General features: G+C 42.7%; 2 protein-coding genes across 3 annotated transcripts in view; both read left to right on the forward strand.

Moving 5' to 3' along the window:
- The window catches only part of TXNDC15 (thioredoxin domain containing 15), a 32,359-nt gene extending 21,217 nt beyond the window's left edge, over nucleotides 1-11,142 (forward strand). Inside the window, exons 2-5 of the mRNA XM_077138501.1 lie at nucleotides 2,309-2,796; nucleotides 4,432-4,595; nucleotides 7,493-7,623; nucleotides 10,395-11,142. Coding sequence (XP_076994616.1) covers nucleotides 2,309-2,796; nucleotides 4,432-4,595; nucleotides 7,493-7,623; nucleotides 10,395-10,591 — 980 coding nt within the window. The 3' untranslated portion in view covers nucleotides 10,592-11,142. The remainder of the gene's footprint in view (nucleotides 1-2,308; nucleotides 2,797-4,431; nucleotides 4,596-7,492; nucleotides 7,624-10,394) is intronic.
- Nucleotides 11,143-14,405: 3,263 nt separating this feature from the next.
- PCBD2 (pterin-4 alpha-carbinolamine dehydratase 2) overlaps nucleotides 14,406-16,733 on the forward strand; it is a 53,956-nt gene continuing 51,628 nt past the window's right edge. The window contains exon 1 of one of the 2 annotated variants that reach the window (XM_077138503.1): nucleotides 14,406-14,509. In XM_077138503.1, the coding sequence (XP_076994618.1) occupies nucleotides 14,426-14,509 (84 nt within the window). In that variant the 5' untranslated portion in view covers nucleotides 14,406-14,425. Of the gene's footprint in view, nucleotides 14,510-14,590; nucleotides 14,796-16,733 lie in introns of those variants that run through there. The other variant, XM_077138504.1, reaches the window with a different exon arrangement.

Genomic DNA, 16,733 nt, shown 5'->3' on the forward strand with positions numbered 1-16,733 from the left:
TGATTATTTTAGGGGGGAGGGAAAATTTGATTCCTGTTACTTCATCGGCCATAAAGCAGAATACCCAGTGAATATTTTTGACTTGCAGATTGAATCTTCAGATTTGTTGGGAAATTCCTTGAGATTTTATGCAAATGTGTGTACCCCAGGAAGTTTCCAGACTTCTTCCTAATTTAGCAACAAATTGGTCATTTACACTGCGATGACACACTGTTGTGCAGAAGATCTCGTTTCAGAGCTGGTGATTCCCTAGCTCAATTTGCTGAGGGCAGGGGCTATAGTGCCTGGCACAGAGTCTGGCAGCTGGTTTTGGGTTGAGAGTTGGAGGGCAGTCATTCTCCAGAGGCAAATGTGGATTGCTCAGTGGACACACAAGACTTCCCAGGACTCCCCCTTATCTGAACATTTTGCCTTGGAGCCACCTGTGGCTCTAAAGTAGGAGCAGAGCCTTCCTCTTCTTCCTCTTGCTGCCACCCCTGCCCCCCTGCCCACGTCTCCTAACACTCCCAAGAGTAGCTGCCCCTGTGCAGCAAGCAGGAAAGCAGAATCCATGTGTCAGAGAGGATATTAGGAGGAGCTGCTGTAAGGCTTGAGCAATTGTTCCTCAGACAGTACCACCCAGTATCCCAGAGGTATCATGGCAAGACAGAGAAGGCCTTTTTATTTTTATTTTTAACTTTATTCGTATATTTATTTATTTTCTTTCTTTTTTTTTTGTGAAAAATAACATATATACAAAAAAGCAATAAATTTCAAAGCACAGCACCACAATTAGTTGTAGAACATATTTCAGAGTTTGACATGGGTTACGATTCCACAATTTTAGGTTTTTATTTCTAGCTGCTCTGAGATACAGGAGACTGAAAGAGATATCACTTTATTATTCAGCAATCATATTCATTTGTTAAATCCTACCTTCTCTGTGTAGCTCCACCATCATCTTTCTCTCCTTCTCTTTAGGAGTGTTCTGGGCTATGGCCATTCTAACTTTTTCATGTTGGAAGAGTCTGTCACTAATATGGGGTAGGAAGATGGAACTATCTGATGTTCTGGAGAGGCTGGGCCCTCTAGGTTTCAGGACTTATCTGGTCCTGGGACCCATCTGGAGGTTTAGGTTTCTAGAAAGTTACTCTAGTGCATGGAACCCTTGTGGAATCTTATATGTTGCCCTAGGTGTTCTTTAGAACTGGAATGGTCCTGGTTGGGGTTTGCAGGTTATGGAAGGTAGCAGTGTCTAACTGAAGCTTGTGTAAGAACAACCTCCAGAGTAGCCTCTCTATTTGAACTCTCTCTGCCACTGATATTTTATTAATTACACTTCTTTTCCCTCTTTTAGTCGGGATGGAATTATTGATCCCACAGAGCCAGGGCCAGATTCATCCCTGGGAGTCCTCTCCCATGCCGCCAGGGAGACTTTCACTTGTAGATTTGGGCTTAGAGAGAGTGAGGCCATATCTGAGCACAAACAGAGGTCCTCCAGAAGTAACTCTTAGGCATATGCCTATAGGTAGTCTACACTTCTATGCTACCTACATAAGCTTCACAAGAGTAAGCCTCAGGATCAAGGGCATGGGCTATTGATTTGGAGATCCCTAAAGTTTGACACATTATCAGGGGATTTCCTGATGGTAAAGTTTAATAGTTCCATATTTTTGGGGAAGGCCTGTTTTGAACTAGTAGCCAGAAGACTCTGCTCCTGGACTTGGTACTGCTGCTTACTCATTGAGTGCCTTTGGGCATTCTGTGGAACTTCTGTGTGCCTTTGCTTGGTTATCTCTTGCACGGGGAGGGTAGCTATGGTCCTGCCCATCTCAAGTGCATGCACAGATACTTTGCCATAGTAGAACTTTCCATAAAGCCATTACTATTTTCTTGGGTCTTCTCATCAAATAAAAGAAAATGTTAAAAGGTGTGTATTATATTTTCTAACTGGATGCCTGCACTGGAATGTATTTGGTTATAATCCGGATGACAACCAGTGGGTTTTTTTTTTTACATGGGCAGGCAGTGGGAATCGAACCCAGGTTTCTGGCACGGCAGGTGAGAACGCTGCCACTGTGCCGCTGTGGCCTGCCCACCAGTGGGTTTTTGAGTGAGCTGTGAATTAGTCCATTTATTCGTTTGGCACTCACCACTCAGCTAGTATCCCCCCGTGAGCACATTCTTCATGGCCTAGAGAATGGTGAGTGGCTCTCTGGTAGTTTAATGGAAATTTTAGGGGAGAATTTCTTATTTCAGGAGAACTATGACTATTTGTGGCTCATTTATTTTGAAGACAAATGTGACTGAACATCCTGCCACCTTTTAGTTGCAGAGGGAGGTGGTCCGTTGTGGTCTGCGGAGCAGCCTGGTCACCCTGTCCAGGAGAGGGCTGTGGGCCGGCGTGAGGAGGAGCCCCCACGGGGCCTGACGGGCCAGGACACGACCGCAGAAGAGGCCAGCGCAGTGGCGGGGCTGGACGCCGCGGGTGCCCGCACGGTGATGCTGTCTGTGATCCCTGGGGAAGCCGACGACACAGTGCGCTCAGAGCCCAGCGATGGCACCTGTGGGGCCAGAGGGGAGGAGGACTCAAGGTGCAGAGGCAGAGAGAGCCTCTTCTCTCTGGACAGTGCTGCAGCAAACTTCCCTGATCGAGAGGAGGAGTATTACACAGAGCCAGAAGCGGCAGAGTCTGACCTAGCCGCGGCGGACGGCTCCAATAACACCGAAAGTCTAAAATCCCCAAAGGTGAACTGTGAGGAGAGAAATGTGACAGGGTTGGAAAATCTCACTCTGAAAATTTTAAATATGTCACAGGTAAGAAACAAAATATTTGGTATTTTTATTCTTTTCAGCATATTAATTTTTAAAAATATTTTTATCGTGGTAACATTTACATAACACAGAATTTCCCATTTTAGCCACTTTAATGTGTAAAATTCAGTATATATTAAGTACCATCACCACAATCCAATTCCAAAACTTTTCCATTATCCCAAACAGAAACTCTGCACCATTAAGCCCGAACGCCCCAGTCCCCCTCCTGGCCCTTGATAATCTGTACTCTGCTTTCTGTCTCTCTGAATTTTCAGCACATTAATTTTATTTTATTTTTTGTTTTTTTTTTAGCACTGATTTTAATATTTAATTCTCTATAAACTTGCACATGGAGGGTCATAATTGTTATTGTACTGTAAGTAGAATAACATAATGCTCTATCATTGAAATTGCCTTTTCTCTCTATGATATTTATAGGGAAAGGGGAAAAAAGTGTTGATGATGCTTTTTAGGTGCCCTAAACATGGTCTTCTGTGCAGTAATGTCATCATTCAAGCTTCAGCTTAAAAATCCTAATGGATAGATAGGTGCTTGGCACAAAAGCTTCCAGGTGCAGAAGATTCCAAATTTACTATAGAAGCAAAATTAAAAATATCTGATAATTTAGCATTATTTGGACCAGTGAAGCCACTGGGAAGTAGATTTTATTGATGAAAAGTTTCTTTCTCCTCCAAAGAGTGTGAATCCATTGTTTCCTCTGAAGAGAGAGCTGAGACAATTATTCCAAACCCAGCTATGCTTTTCTAGATAGCTGAATAAATGATTCCAAAGTGAATTCTGGGATGTTGACTGATAATTTTTGTAGGATCATTAAGAAGATGAGGATGAATTCTAGGCTGCTGGTAGAAGAGAAGTAAATCCTGCTTATTTTAAACGAGGGTATGGTGTATTTAGTGCACGTAGCTGCCCCCAAATGCAGGGGTCACCACTCGCCTCCCCCCCGCCCCTGATGCTTGGGAAATGTCAGGCCTGAGCTCTGCAGGAGTGTTTCACGAGCGTCACACACAATGTCCAGGAGAGAGCAGTTTGAACAGTCTGAGTGAGGGTGGTGGCAGGGTTGGGGCACACTTCCATTGAACTAACCTTTGACCAAATATATTGAACCAGTTGTTTAGTACACATAATCTGCTGAGATGACAGTTGGGGTCTGAGGTCAGAGTGCTCCTTTGAGCCATTGATGCAGGGCAGTGGCCTGTGCCCTGCAGAGCTTGTATTTGAATTGATGAATTATGGAAAACATTACAATGGCTCTGTTATAATAGAAGGTTCATAACTTACCATTTGGTAATACTTTTCTGCCAATATGTGGGCTCATATGGTTCAAAATCTAAAAGATTTTAGGGCCACGGTGGCTCAGCGGCAAGAACGCTTGCCTGCCATGCCAGAGGACCCGGGTTTAATTCCCGGTGCCTGCCCATGTAAAAAAAAAAAAAAAAAAAAAAAAAATCTAAAAGAGTTTAAAGAGTACACAATGCAGTCTCCCTCCTAACCCTCTCTCCACCTACCAGTTCTTTTTCCTGGTGGCCATGTTATTTCCTGTTTCTTGGGAATCCTTCTAGAAGAATATGCATATACATTTACTGCTGACTTTAACACTTGTTTCTTTTATCACAGGACCTTATGGACTTTCTAAACCCGAACGGTAGTGACTGCACTTTAGTCCTGTTTTACACCCCTTGGTGCCGATTTTCTGCCAGTTTAGCCCCTCATTTTAATTCTTTGCCACGGGCATTTCCAGCTCTTCATTTTTTGGCACTGGATGCATCTCAGCACAGCAGGTATCTTTCCTCAGCATGGTTGACAGCTCATCCTTTTGGATGATGGTTGCACTTATTGGAGGACTTAACTGTTTTAAGTGAAAAGCAGAGAAAGTGGGCATGAGCTTTGAAATGAGATTGAAGGAAGGGAAGTACAAGAGCAAGTGAGGGTGGTAGTGTTAGTTTGTAAGCCGCCAGAGTGCGATATATCAGAACTGGTGTGGCTTTTAAAAAGGGGAATTCAATAAGTTACAAGTTTACTGTTCTAAGGAAGTGAAAGCATCGAAATTAAGGCACCAACAAGAGATTACCTTCACTCAAGAAAGGCCAGTGGGTCAGGAACACCTCTGTCGGCTGGGTAGTCACATGGCTGGCATCTGCTCACCCCTCGTTCCTGGGCTCTGATGCCTTCAGCCTCTGTTCCTGTGACGGTTTCGCACTTTGCTTCTCTGGGGCTGACTTTTCATCTCTTGGCTTCCCTTGGCTCTCCGTAGATTCTGGCTTAACATCTCATGGTGATGTCTGCTGGGCTCCAAGCATCTCTAAATATCCATGTCTCTGTTCTCTAAGTTTCAGCATTTGTATCAGCTCTGCTCTGAAGTTTCTTTTGGCTCTGTCCTTTCTCCAAAATGTTTCCTCTTTCTAAGGATTCTAGTAAACTAATCAAGACCCACCTGGAATGGGTAGAGTCACATCTCCATCTAAACAAAAGATCACTACCCACAATTGGGCACGCCACATCTCCATGAAGATAATCTAATCAAAAGATTCCAACCTACAATCTTGAATCAGGATTAAAACAAATGGCTGTTCCCTCAAGATTGGATCAGGATTAAAACACAGCTTTTCGGGGGTATATAATATTTTCAAGATGGCACTGTTTTCTTGTGTAGTAGAATTTCAGACCTCAAGTGTAGCATTCCTTTGTGACTTTAACCTGCAGTTTAGGTCCCCACCCCTGGGAGCCACGCCCCTCCTATGTCTAGTTAGGATTTCTGTCTTTCCTTATTTTATTTTATTTTTCTTTCCTCCCCTTCCCTCCCTTTTCCCTTCCTTTCTCTTCTTACATTTATTCTTACACGCATGTTTCCTAGTAGATACTTAATAAATTAACAAAATGATTTGTCCTTTAAAATGACATTTTACCCTTGTTTTACATTTCTTTCATATTGTTCAGTGGGCTTTTATCTTTTTTAAATGTCCAAAGAAATATTTTAGAGAACTTTTGTTCAGATGTTATTTATTTCCTCTCAGCAGTGCCGAGACGGCCTGGGTAACTGAGTGTCCTCTCCTTCCCCGGGTTAGGGAGCTCCTTAGCAGGTCACCCAGGGCTGCGTGCGATTACATTTGGAACATCTGGAAGACGTCAAGTTGGTGATAAAATATTTTGAAAATAAAAGGTTGAAGTTGAATAAAACTATTCATTTGCACTCCCCTGCTTTTCACTGTGGGTAGTATCACTGCCAACGTTTATCTGAAACCATAAAGAAACTGCTCAACGAATCTAATTCTCACAAGGACTCTGAGTGGCCCGTGGGAAGGCAATACAGGACCGGCCCTGCTCAGTTCGCTCTGAACTTTTGGTATGGGGTTGTCTTCTCTTCCCCCTCTCTCCACCAGCTTTTATTGGCTGTGTTCCTTGTTTTCTTCATCTCTGTATCAGTTTTCTAGAGCTGCCCTAACAAATTTCTGTATACTGGGTGGCTTGAAACAACAGAAATTTATTCTTTCACAGTTCTGGAGGCTAGAAGTCTGAAATCAGGTGTCGGCAGGGCTGGGCACCCTCTGCAGCCTCTTGGGGAGGAGCTTTCCTTGCCCCTGGTAGCGCCAGGTATTCCTTAGGCTGGGGCAGTGTAATTCCTGTCTCTGCCCCTGTCACACAGCCTTCTTCTCTCCATGTGTCTCCTTTTCCGTGTCCACGTTTCCCTCCTCTTTGAAGGACACCAGCCATGTTGGACTAGGGCCCACCCTAATTCCATACAATCTCATCTTAACTTATCACATCTGCAGAGACCCCGTTTCCAAATAAGGTTACGTTTCCCAAATACTGGGGGTTCGGACTTCAGCATGTCTCTTTGGGGGACACAATTCAACCCAGGACAAGCTCCGTGTGTCCTAAGTGCCTCGTGCCTTAATTATGCAGAATGCAAAGTACTTGTTCTTATTCTATGGGCTGGGATATGTGTTCCTCATATGTTAATACTTAAGTTACAGCATATTTACAAAGGGAAAAATCTGATCATCTAGTATTATTACTATTCACCTAATGGAGTATGAGGCTTAGGGACATTAAATAACTTCCCCACAGGTCACACAACTGTTCAGTGGCAGAACTGAGTTTTGAATCCAGAGGCTTTTGACTTCAGGGCTTACCATAACTGCTGTGCATTATGTAAATGGGAAACAATACCACACAGATCATGTTACTTTCAAATTGCCATGCCCTAATTGTGAACTTCCTGGTTTGTGTGCTAGATCATATATTCCCTTGTGCTGACTTACCAAATTCATTGCTTACCATAAGTTGAGATTTTTTGAGGAATAGGGATGGGCATTCTGAAGAGTTTGAAATTTCTTGTGCCAGGTAAATCAGTATAGTTTGTGTTTTCAAAGCATGTATACATGAGCTAGAATTTTTGGCAGTTAGGAACTTAAACAGGAGAATAGTAGTTGTTTTGTGGGTAGCCCCATATTGTAGTAGAAAACAACACACAGAGCAGAACAGGGATGCTCCCAGGACTCGGGCAGAGATGTCAGAAACAGACTAAAAGCCTGAAGTTTGAATTTGAGTATCAGAACCCTCTTAAAGTTACACAAACTGATCTTCCCTTATTTACTTCCTCCTGTTGTGATATGGTGATTGTGCGAGCAAGCCCGCTGTTAATTCAAGTTTTCTGATCAACTTCTTTCTCTTATAGCCTTTCTACCAGGTTTGGCACCGTAGCTGTTCCCAACATTTTATTATTTCAAGGAGCTAAACCAATGGCTAGATTTAATCATACAGACCGAACACTGGAAACTCTGAAAATCTTCATTTTTAATCAGACGGGTATGTAGAAAAAATATGCTGTAGAAGAAATTTTATTCCTGGGCTTGTATGCCTTCTGTGGGTTCTGATCTGCTATTATCCTTATGTTGAGTGAAGGATTCAGGATTCACTCTGAGGTGTAAAACTTTGTCAGTCAGTGGCCAGCCCAACATGGAGAGGTAATTTTATTCTGCAGGTCTGAAAGGCAGCATTGTCACATACAACAACTGTTAAAGAAATTGGAAAAAATATAAGGCTTCTATTAGAGATAAGAACAAAGCTGATCCAGTCGGGATTAAGGTAAATCAGAATACTGGGGTAAGGAAGAGATTTTATTTTAGAACTTTACCTCCTCTATGAGACCAAAGGAAGAGAGGTTTATTTTGTCCAAAACCTAAGTTTTCTGTAGTACATAATCTAACTCACCCTGCCTAGACAGATCATTTAAACCACCCAAACGCCTACCTATAGTTATGCCTAAGAGTTACTTCCAGAGGACCTCTTCTGTTGCTCAGATGTGGTTTCTCTCTCTCTCTAACCCCAACTCTGCAAGTAAAATCATTACCCTCCCCTCTATGTGGGACATGATATCCAGGGATGAAAGTCTACCTGGCAACATGGGATATGACTCCCAGGAATGAATCTGGCCCTGGCACTGTGGGATTGACAATGTCTTCCTGACCAAAAGAGGGAAAAGAATTGTAACAAAATAAACTATCAATGGCTGAGAGAGTTCAAATAGAGTCAAGAGGCCACTATGGGAGGCCACTTTTAGTGCAAGGTTCAGCTAGATACTGCTAATTACCACAGTTTGCCAAACCCCAACCAGAACCATTCTTGTATGAGAACCGAGGGCTCTCTCTGAGATTCTACAAAGGTTCCATGCACTATGATTACTTTCCAGAAACCTACAACCTCCAGATGGTTCCTAGGCTAGATAAGTCCTAAAACCCAGCGGGGCCATCCTCTCCAGAACATCAACTAGTTCTATCCCCCATTCCATTTTGACGACAGCCCCTTCCAACATGAAAAAGTTAGAATAGGCATAGCCCAAATACTCTTATAAGATTGGGAGACAGATCAGAGGAGAAGGTGGAGCTCTAACAGAGAAGATAGGACTGAACAAATGAGTATGACTGGTGATTCATTATATTTTCTTTTAGTCTCTAGTGTCTTGGAGTAGCTAGAAGGAAAAACCTAAAATTGTGAAACTGTAAACCTGAAACTCTGAAATCTATAACTAATTGTTGTGGTATGCTTTGAAATTTGCTTTTTTGTATATATGTTGTTTTTCACAATAAAACAATGAAAAATAAAAGTACATCTGCAGACGGATGGATTGAATGATATAGAAAATGTGGAAAATGTTAAAAGTGGTGGATCTGGGTATCCAAGTGTCTGTGTGGGTGTGTGTTGGAGTTCTCTGTATGGGTTTTGTATTATTTTGCAACTGTCCTATAAGTTTGAAATTATTTCAAAATAAAAAGTTAATCCCTCCCAAAAAAGAGGTAATTTTAATTATGATTGTAGATACCTTTAAAAAAGTTTGACTTTATTGAGATATAATTTGCATACCATATACTTTTCCTGTGCCTTTCTATGTACATTTTTCATTTACACTAATTACAGAAAAGCATGCATAGATCATTAGTGTATAGCATGATGAATTTTTACAAAGTGAACACCCAGGGTAATCAGCTCTCCCTCATTGCTATTCTGCTCACATTCCCTAGAGAAAACTACAATTTTGTCCCCTAATACCATAGACTGTAGTCTCTTTTTGAATTTTATGTTCATGGAGACATACAGTATATAACAGTCTTGTGTTTGGCCTATTCCTCTCAGCATTATGTTTGTGAGATTCATCTATATTGTTATGTATGCTTATGTGTTCATTTTTGTTGCTGTATAGTTCCATTTGTTAATCCATTTGTAAATGCTGTTGTAATTCCTTAAAATTTGCCAAAACAGATGGCCTTTTTTTTTTTTATGCTGTTCACAAAGTTTGAACAGATAAATTGAAGAAATTTCCTCAACTGGGAAAGTTCTCTTCTCAAAAGTTAAATATGAGCACTTTACTTCCTGATATATAAATTATATTCACTGGAAATATATATAAATTATAACATATCTTCCAAATATATTGAGTTGCATGAATTACTTATACCTAACACTACAGAACCAAGCACTCAACTGCTCAGAGTAAATAAAGGGCTTATGAGAACTTTAGAAATTCTAAGTCTGCTGGACCCCTGGTTGTCATTAGATTGACAGGGTAGACGGCACCATTTTGTTCCGTGCGCTAAGAAAACCAGCACACAGATGGGAACAGCAGTCACATCATCTTTGAGAATTTCTGATCCAAGTGGTGGTTAGTTGCTCTAACAATTCTTTCAGTAAATTCTTTAAAAGCATTTTGAATTTAGCATGACCTAACCTGTGAAAATGTTTTGTAGACTCCTGAGAATAGTTTTACTAGTTACTTGTTGAACTTTGGTCTCAAAAGAGAACAAAAAGCCCTTGTGATGCTTGGCTAAGAAACCTCTGATGAGTTCACAGAAATTCTAGTGTTTTAGCTTTGAACAGCTGAATGGATTCCTGTTCTTTTGATGTGGTGAGGAGAAAGGCAAGTTACAGATTATACCGACAGGCAATGAAATCCATCCCAGATATACTAGTGGTGATGTTTATTTTAAGATGCATATCATTTTGCATACCACGCATAATACTTCAGACAAATCAGCCCTGGGTGCTTTCTCTATCTGATTTCAACCACTTGATTTCTCTTTCAGGTATAGAAGCCAAGAAAAATGTGGTGGTAACTCAGGATGACCAAACAGGCCCTCTTCCTAGCACTTTGATCAAAAGTGTGGACTGGTTGCTTGTCTTTTCCTTATTCTTTTTAATTAGCTTTATTATGTATGCTACCATTCGAACTGAGAGCATTCGGTGGCTCATTCCAGGACAAGAGCAAGAACATGCGGAGTAGTCATGGCCTGAAAGAAGTTGGAAAGAGGAATTTCAGTTCATTTCAGAAATTATCGTGATTTCATGTATGTTCTTCAGTGAGGTGTTAACTTGCAGTTTCACTTAGCTTAAAAGAATTATGCATTTGTTCAACTACTGAATATGTAAAAAAAAATGTAAATGGTGTTTTAACTAGTATTATAATAAGCAAATACAGTATTCAATAGAATTCACCATTCTTGCTTTCACTACTTGAACATAATACAATACTTTAAGAGAGTAATTAGTTTAATATGTGAAAACGTATTCTGGTAGAATAGTAAGAGAACAATATGCTTACTATATAGAAGGCAGAAATCCGACTTTACATGTAGTTTCAGAAAACTCTAGCTTCCCTATATGTCTAAGAAGATTGGTTTTCTGTTCTTTTGCAATTTCTTTTAGAGTCCATAAGCAGGAATGTACTTAGTTAAGAGAAGAGTAATTGGAATGAATTAGTGTGAGCTCACAAGTGCAACTGCTACTTGCTGTCTTTGTTGATGGGGAAATAAAAGAGTCAAATACCTTGGTGAATATGTTCTCTAATTTTACTTAGATAATTTGAAGGGCTTACAAAGTGTGTGGACAAGGCAGATGACTAGAAGAAAGTGCTTTCATCATAATTAAAGCTATTTTATTGAGAGTTCCTTCCTATGCTAAAGTGTAACTTAAATTTTAGTCATGGTTAATCAACCAGCATTTGTTAGTTGAGCCCTAAAATGTTGTTAACATTGTGGTAGATTTGAGATCCAAAGGAAGTGTAAATACTGCCATTGCCTACAAGTTGATTCCAGTCTGGTTCAGGACACATTTAGTAAAGAGATGACATAATAATACATTGTTTATACAGACCTTCTGAAACACTATTTCTAAGCAATCCCTAAATATATAAAATAGCTGATTGCATACTAATAAATTATTTTAATACTAATTGTTTCCTGTGTTTTAGAGTAGCTGAATGTTCATTTTATAAGGCATCTTGATATTTTATCAAAATAGAACTTAAGATGAGTCCCTTTCTCAGTGTTATAACACATGGTTGCTTGCAACTTTATAGCTATGTGTCATATTGTGGATAGCTTTGGCTGGGATGGTGGGGGGACCATGCTCAGAATAGTACCAGTATCTCCATTTGCAAATGAGCAAACTGAGGCATAGAAAGATTAAATCACTTGCCAGGTTACAGATAGTCAGTTGATCAAGCTGAGCTGAGCTTCCATGTATATTTTTATCTGTTTTTTTTTTTCATGGGGAGGCACTGGGAATTAAACCTGGGTCTCCAGCATGGCAGGCAAGAACTCTGCCTGCTGAGCCACCATGGCCCACCCTCCATATATATTTTTAATTGCAAATATTGAAAAACAACATAGTGATTCTATCTTATAACTAACATTTGAGTATTACTGTGTACATACCAGGAACTATTTTAAGTTCTTTGCATATACTGTTTCATTTAATCTACACACCAGCCTTATGAGACTGACACTACTATTAAATATCTTCATTTTACACAAGAGTAAACAGGTCCTAAATAATTTGCTCCTGGGTCATGCAGTTTTCAGTGGTAGGAGCAAGTTTCAAAATTAGTCATTCTGACTCCAGAGCCTTTAGGCAGGATGGCACCCTGCCTGGCCTCTCTGTGCTGCAACCTGGGCAGCCATTGTATATATTTCCCTCCAGTCTTTTCCTGGGTGTTTCCTATAGCTGTAATCATAATGTACATATAATTTAATTTAGGACCTTGTTTTATCATTTTTTTCCCTTAACAAGTGGTAAATATTTTACTGTTGATAATAATATTCCTAACTGTAGCTACAAAACAGGCTTTGAGTAATTTCAGGATTACTTACCTAACCCATCTCCTTGTGCTGGATGTTATGGTTGTATATGGGTTCACTTCCTTGGGGGCAGATTCCCAGGGTGGGAATTTTCATATCTAAACTGGGGGTGGGGGAAGGCTCCCTGGATGACCAAGAGATCCATGGCTTTGCTTCTAACACTTGGCTGAGATTGGTTACATGTGGTTCTTCTGCAGACACGTGGAGCAAGGTGAGCCCCTGGAGAGGAGGTTTGGGTGTAGAGAGCCCGATGGAACACTAGGAGACACTGGTGTTGAGGGAAAGGAAAATGGGAGCTAAACTATTCCAAGTCAAGCATGGTGTCTATTATAGAGGACGCACTCAGTAAATCTTTGCTGAGATAGCTTACATCTTACTAACTGGAAAGCTGCATGTGAGGACAGAGCATACACAGCTCCTATTGGTGGCCAGCCCTTCCTCTGGCCCTAGCTGCAACTGCTGCTGCTTTCTTGACTAGGGCAGATGCCACAGCCTCATGCAGTGCTATCAAGGAATGAAAAGGATGCAAGTAAAACGTACAGAAAACAAGGGGTCACTAACTTGTTAACTCATACCTACCAATTCATTCTCCAGTTCTCACTTTAATGAGCAAAATTGTAGAGCATTTTCCACAATCATAAATACACACTGCAAATAGTGGAAACACAACTTTCAATCCTACCCCTTGTATCTTAGCCTCAGGCATCCCGCAGAAGAAACCAAGGCTACAACGGAATGAAGCTAAGCTGATGCATTTTAATGTCTTGGATAAATGCCCTGAGACCTGCAACATTTGGTCAAGGCCTCCAGTGTGATTCCTCCCCTCAGTTTTCCTCTTGAAATAGTTGTCTTGTCATGTGAACAAAAGGGAAGAAGGTGGGTCTGGTTAGAAGTCAATTTTGGGCTATTTCAAAGCAAAGTATTTTCTCAAAAATCAAGACTGCTAACAAATGCTAAGTTGTACAATGGACTTTGATCTTTTAAAATATATATTTTGAGTATATTGCTATCCTCCGCAAAGCCGCTTATATTAAGCTATTTAGTAAAAAAATAAATGATACAAGTGAATGTACTAAAAACCACTGAACTGTACACTTTGAAAGGGTAAAGTTTATGGTATGTGAATTATACCTCAAAATAAGGTAAAAATATTAATAAGACACACACACATAAAGGAAACAATACTCCCAAAAACGGTATGAGGAAAATTTTCCAGACCCGTCCATAGGTATCTGGAGAGCTCAGAGTGTGCTACACCAATGCCCATGTTGATACAGCTACTTTTTACAAAGCACTAGGTGTCAGCTTTTCCAGATTATCTTGTCTAGGTAAATACAGATGAGCCAGCTTGCCCAAGGACTTGCAGAAAAGAATGTCAGCGCAGGACGCAGCTTCGAACCCCCGGTTGCCCGACTTAGATTTGAACCAATACGGTCCGGCGTCTCCCGCGAATGCTGAATTAAAGACAACTGGAGAGACGGCACCTAAGCACCCGCAGCCCATCTCCGCCCGCTCGCCGCAGGCCCACGCGGGAGTCGGGGCCGGTCAGACCGTGTGCGAACCCGCGGCACTCCGAGGCCCGACGCCGCGGCAGGATTCCGGACCCCGAAGGACAGAAGCCGAGGCCAAGCCTAAGGACGAAAGGAAGCCCGCAGCGTCCCGCCAGACAGGAAAACCCGACACCTGGGCAGGGGTGACGCGAAGGCCAGCAGAGACGGGATGGGCAGGCCCGCAGCGTCACGTCGGCCCGGCTGCTCACAAAGCTGGCGACCACGGCCACTCCTGGGGCTTTCCGGGGTCTTGACCGCGCCTGGGCCTGCGCAGCGGCCTGTGCGGGGCGCCTCGGCCTGGGCTGGGAGCCGTCTGCACGGCCGCCGGCGCCGGCTCAGCCTCGCGGCTGGGCGTAGGCGGCGGGCGCCGAGGGAGCGCGGGCCGGCGGGCGTGCAGGCGGCGCGCGGGGCAGCCCTCGGCGCGAGGCCATGGCGGCGGCCCTGGGGGCGCTCGGGGCGACGCGGCGCCTCTTCCTCGCGCTGCGGGGCCGGGACTCGAGCCTCGCGGTCGTGGTGAGTCGTGGGTCCGCGTGTGCGGGAGGAGGGCGAGGCCCCCGCGGCGCCGGCGGAGGGGCAGCGGGGCCCGGGCAGGCCCGCGAGTCCGCCCGGCCTTCGGGCTCGGCCCAGAGCCACAGCCGGCGCGCTGGGCTGAGTGAAGCAACTTCCAGGTTTCCCACGGCTTCAGCATTCCGTCACAGCCTACGAAATGGCCAGCCGGAAAACAAATGGGAACGGGGTCTGTTTTTAAAAATTATGAGAGGACTTCATAAATATGAAAAGTATTGCAAGACATTTGATGGTCAGTGACGCTCACTGCGCGGCTGGGTCCTCTAGGGTGTGCGCTCCGTGGGGGCAGGACCGTCTCCGTCGCGGCCCGCCGTCAACGGGTTGATTGTTGAATGAACTAACTTGTTTTGGTGTTCATTTTTCGGAATAATTATTAATAAATTGTAGTTTCTGTGTGTGGCACATCGTTTTTTCTTGCCTCTTTCAAGGGGCGTTCGGTCCGTTTTCCTGCTTTGGAAATAATATTTTGTGACGTTAACTTGAGGGAAAACGTTAACGTGCAGCACCACCTAGAGGAGAGGTGTTGAATTAAACTCACCGTTTTATTTTCTTAAGTTGCTCATTTGACACTGCTTAGAATTTCTTTAATAGGAGAGATCTAGACTAGCTCGATGATAGAGGATGAGAAGCACCTTGTTGCCTATGCGTGGCTATTGGGGAGAGAACAGAAGTTGAGTCTTTATGGTCACCCAGGCTTGTCTCAACGTACACCCCTTTCCAAGGGGTTGGTGGTCAAGTACAGACATGGCGTTGGGATAAGAACTTACGAATTTGATTTGAGAGGCTGCCTGGTGTCGGATTCTAGACTGGGTGCCTTGACATGCAAAATGTCTTAAGTCTTTCAAAAGATATCGGCAGGTAGATATGGTAATATTCCTACTATAGAGATGAGGACCCTAGAATTCAGAGAGGGTAGGCGATTTATTCAGCATTCCACAGCTAAAAGTAAGAAAGCTGGGCCTTGAATCAAGTTACTCTTTCCAGATCCCATGTTCTTCTCAGTCTCTTCCCCACTTCCCCTAAAAAAGGAAACCCACCACAAAGGGATGGACCCTGAAGGGGGCTAGGAGTGTTAGGTGGATGAAGTGATTCCATTTTCCAGGCCTGGTCATGATCTCGGTTTCTGGGCAGACATCTGTTGTGAGCACAGAGTGCATGCCATTGCGCTCATCGACATGTGGATGGCTGAGCATGCAGAGAAAAGCAACTCAGGAAGCATTCTGTAGGCTCCAGGTGACTGCTGCTTTACGGCAGCATGCTTGATAGTTTTCTTTGTAGCTATTCAGTGTGGGCACAGATAATTCCATTTCTTTAGTGAACTATTCTGAGTTGATTTTAGATATTTGTATTGAATAAGAATTTTAGATTATTTCTTACAGTGGGTCTTTGTGTAAAATTGCTCAAAACTATCATTGTGAAACTAACAAATAGATCTTTTTATTTTTAAATTTGCAACATGCCTTTTAAAGAGGCTTTTACTTTTAAGTTTTTACTTTTGTTAGCTGTGGAAAAGAGCAGCTGATCTAACATGGAAGAAAGACTGAAAAACTGGTTTATTAGCATCCTTTTTACACCTCACAACAGAGGTGTACAACCGAGGTTTGTAAAAATCAGGTAGGAACAAGCTAGACAGAGCACATAAGTGCTTGGGCCTGGCAGCACTCTGGTCAAATTGTGGAGAGAGTTTGTCTTCTGTTGCTTTGAGAAAAGGGTTTCATAAATTCACTTCACAGACAAGGGCCTTTTGCCTTTGGTCCACAGGGTCTGTGAATCCCTAGAAGTTATAATACAAATTGTGTGTAAAAGTACATTTGTCCTGGCCTCCCCCCCACTACCTGAGGATTGCCCAGGACTCATCAGATTTGAAAAGGGGATAATGAGCCCAAACAGTTAAGACCCGTGTGCATAAGCAGTGAAACCTAGTATTGTATTGTGGGACCATCTAAAGAGCAGAAGCATAGGAGATTAGAACCCTGAGTTCTAATCCTGGTTTTGTCAGTGAGCTTGCAAGGTTTCCTCAGGCGTGTGTGTATGCACCAAGTTTCCAAGTCCTTGAGTGCTGCAATTCTGCAAATGTCTGAGATGACCAGTGGTAATGGGGAAATAGTCAGTCTTGGCTAGATCTGTAATAAACAGAGAAGCAGAATTGTGGAGTTTGAGGCAGCAGTAA

Source organism: Tamandua tetradactyla, chromosome 20, assembly GCF_023851605.1.
Source record: "Tamandua tetradactyla isolate mTamTet1 chromosome 20, mTamTet1.pri, whole genome shotgun sequence".
Lineage (NCBI taxonomy): Eukaryota > Metazoa > Chordata > Mammalia > Pilosa > Myrmecophagidae > Tamandua > Tamandua tetradactyla.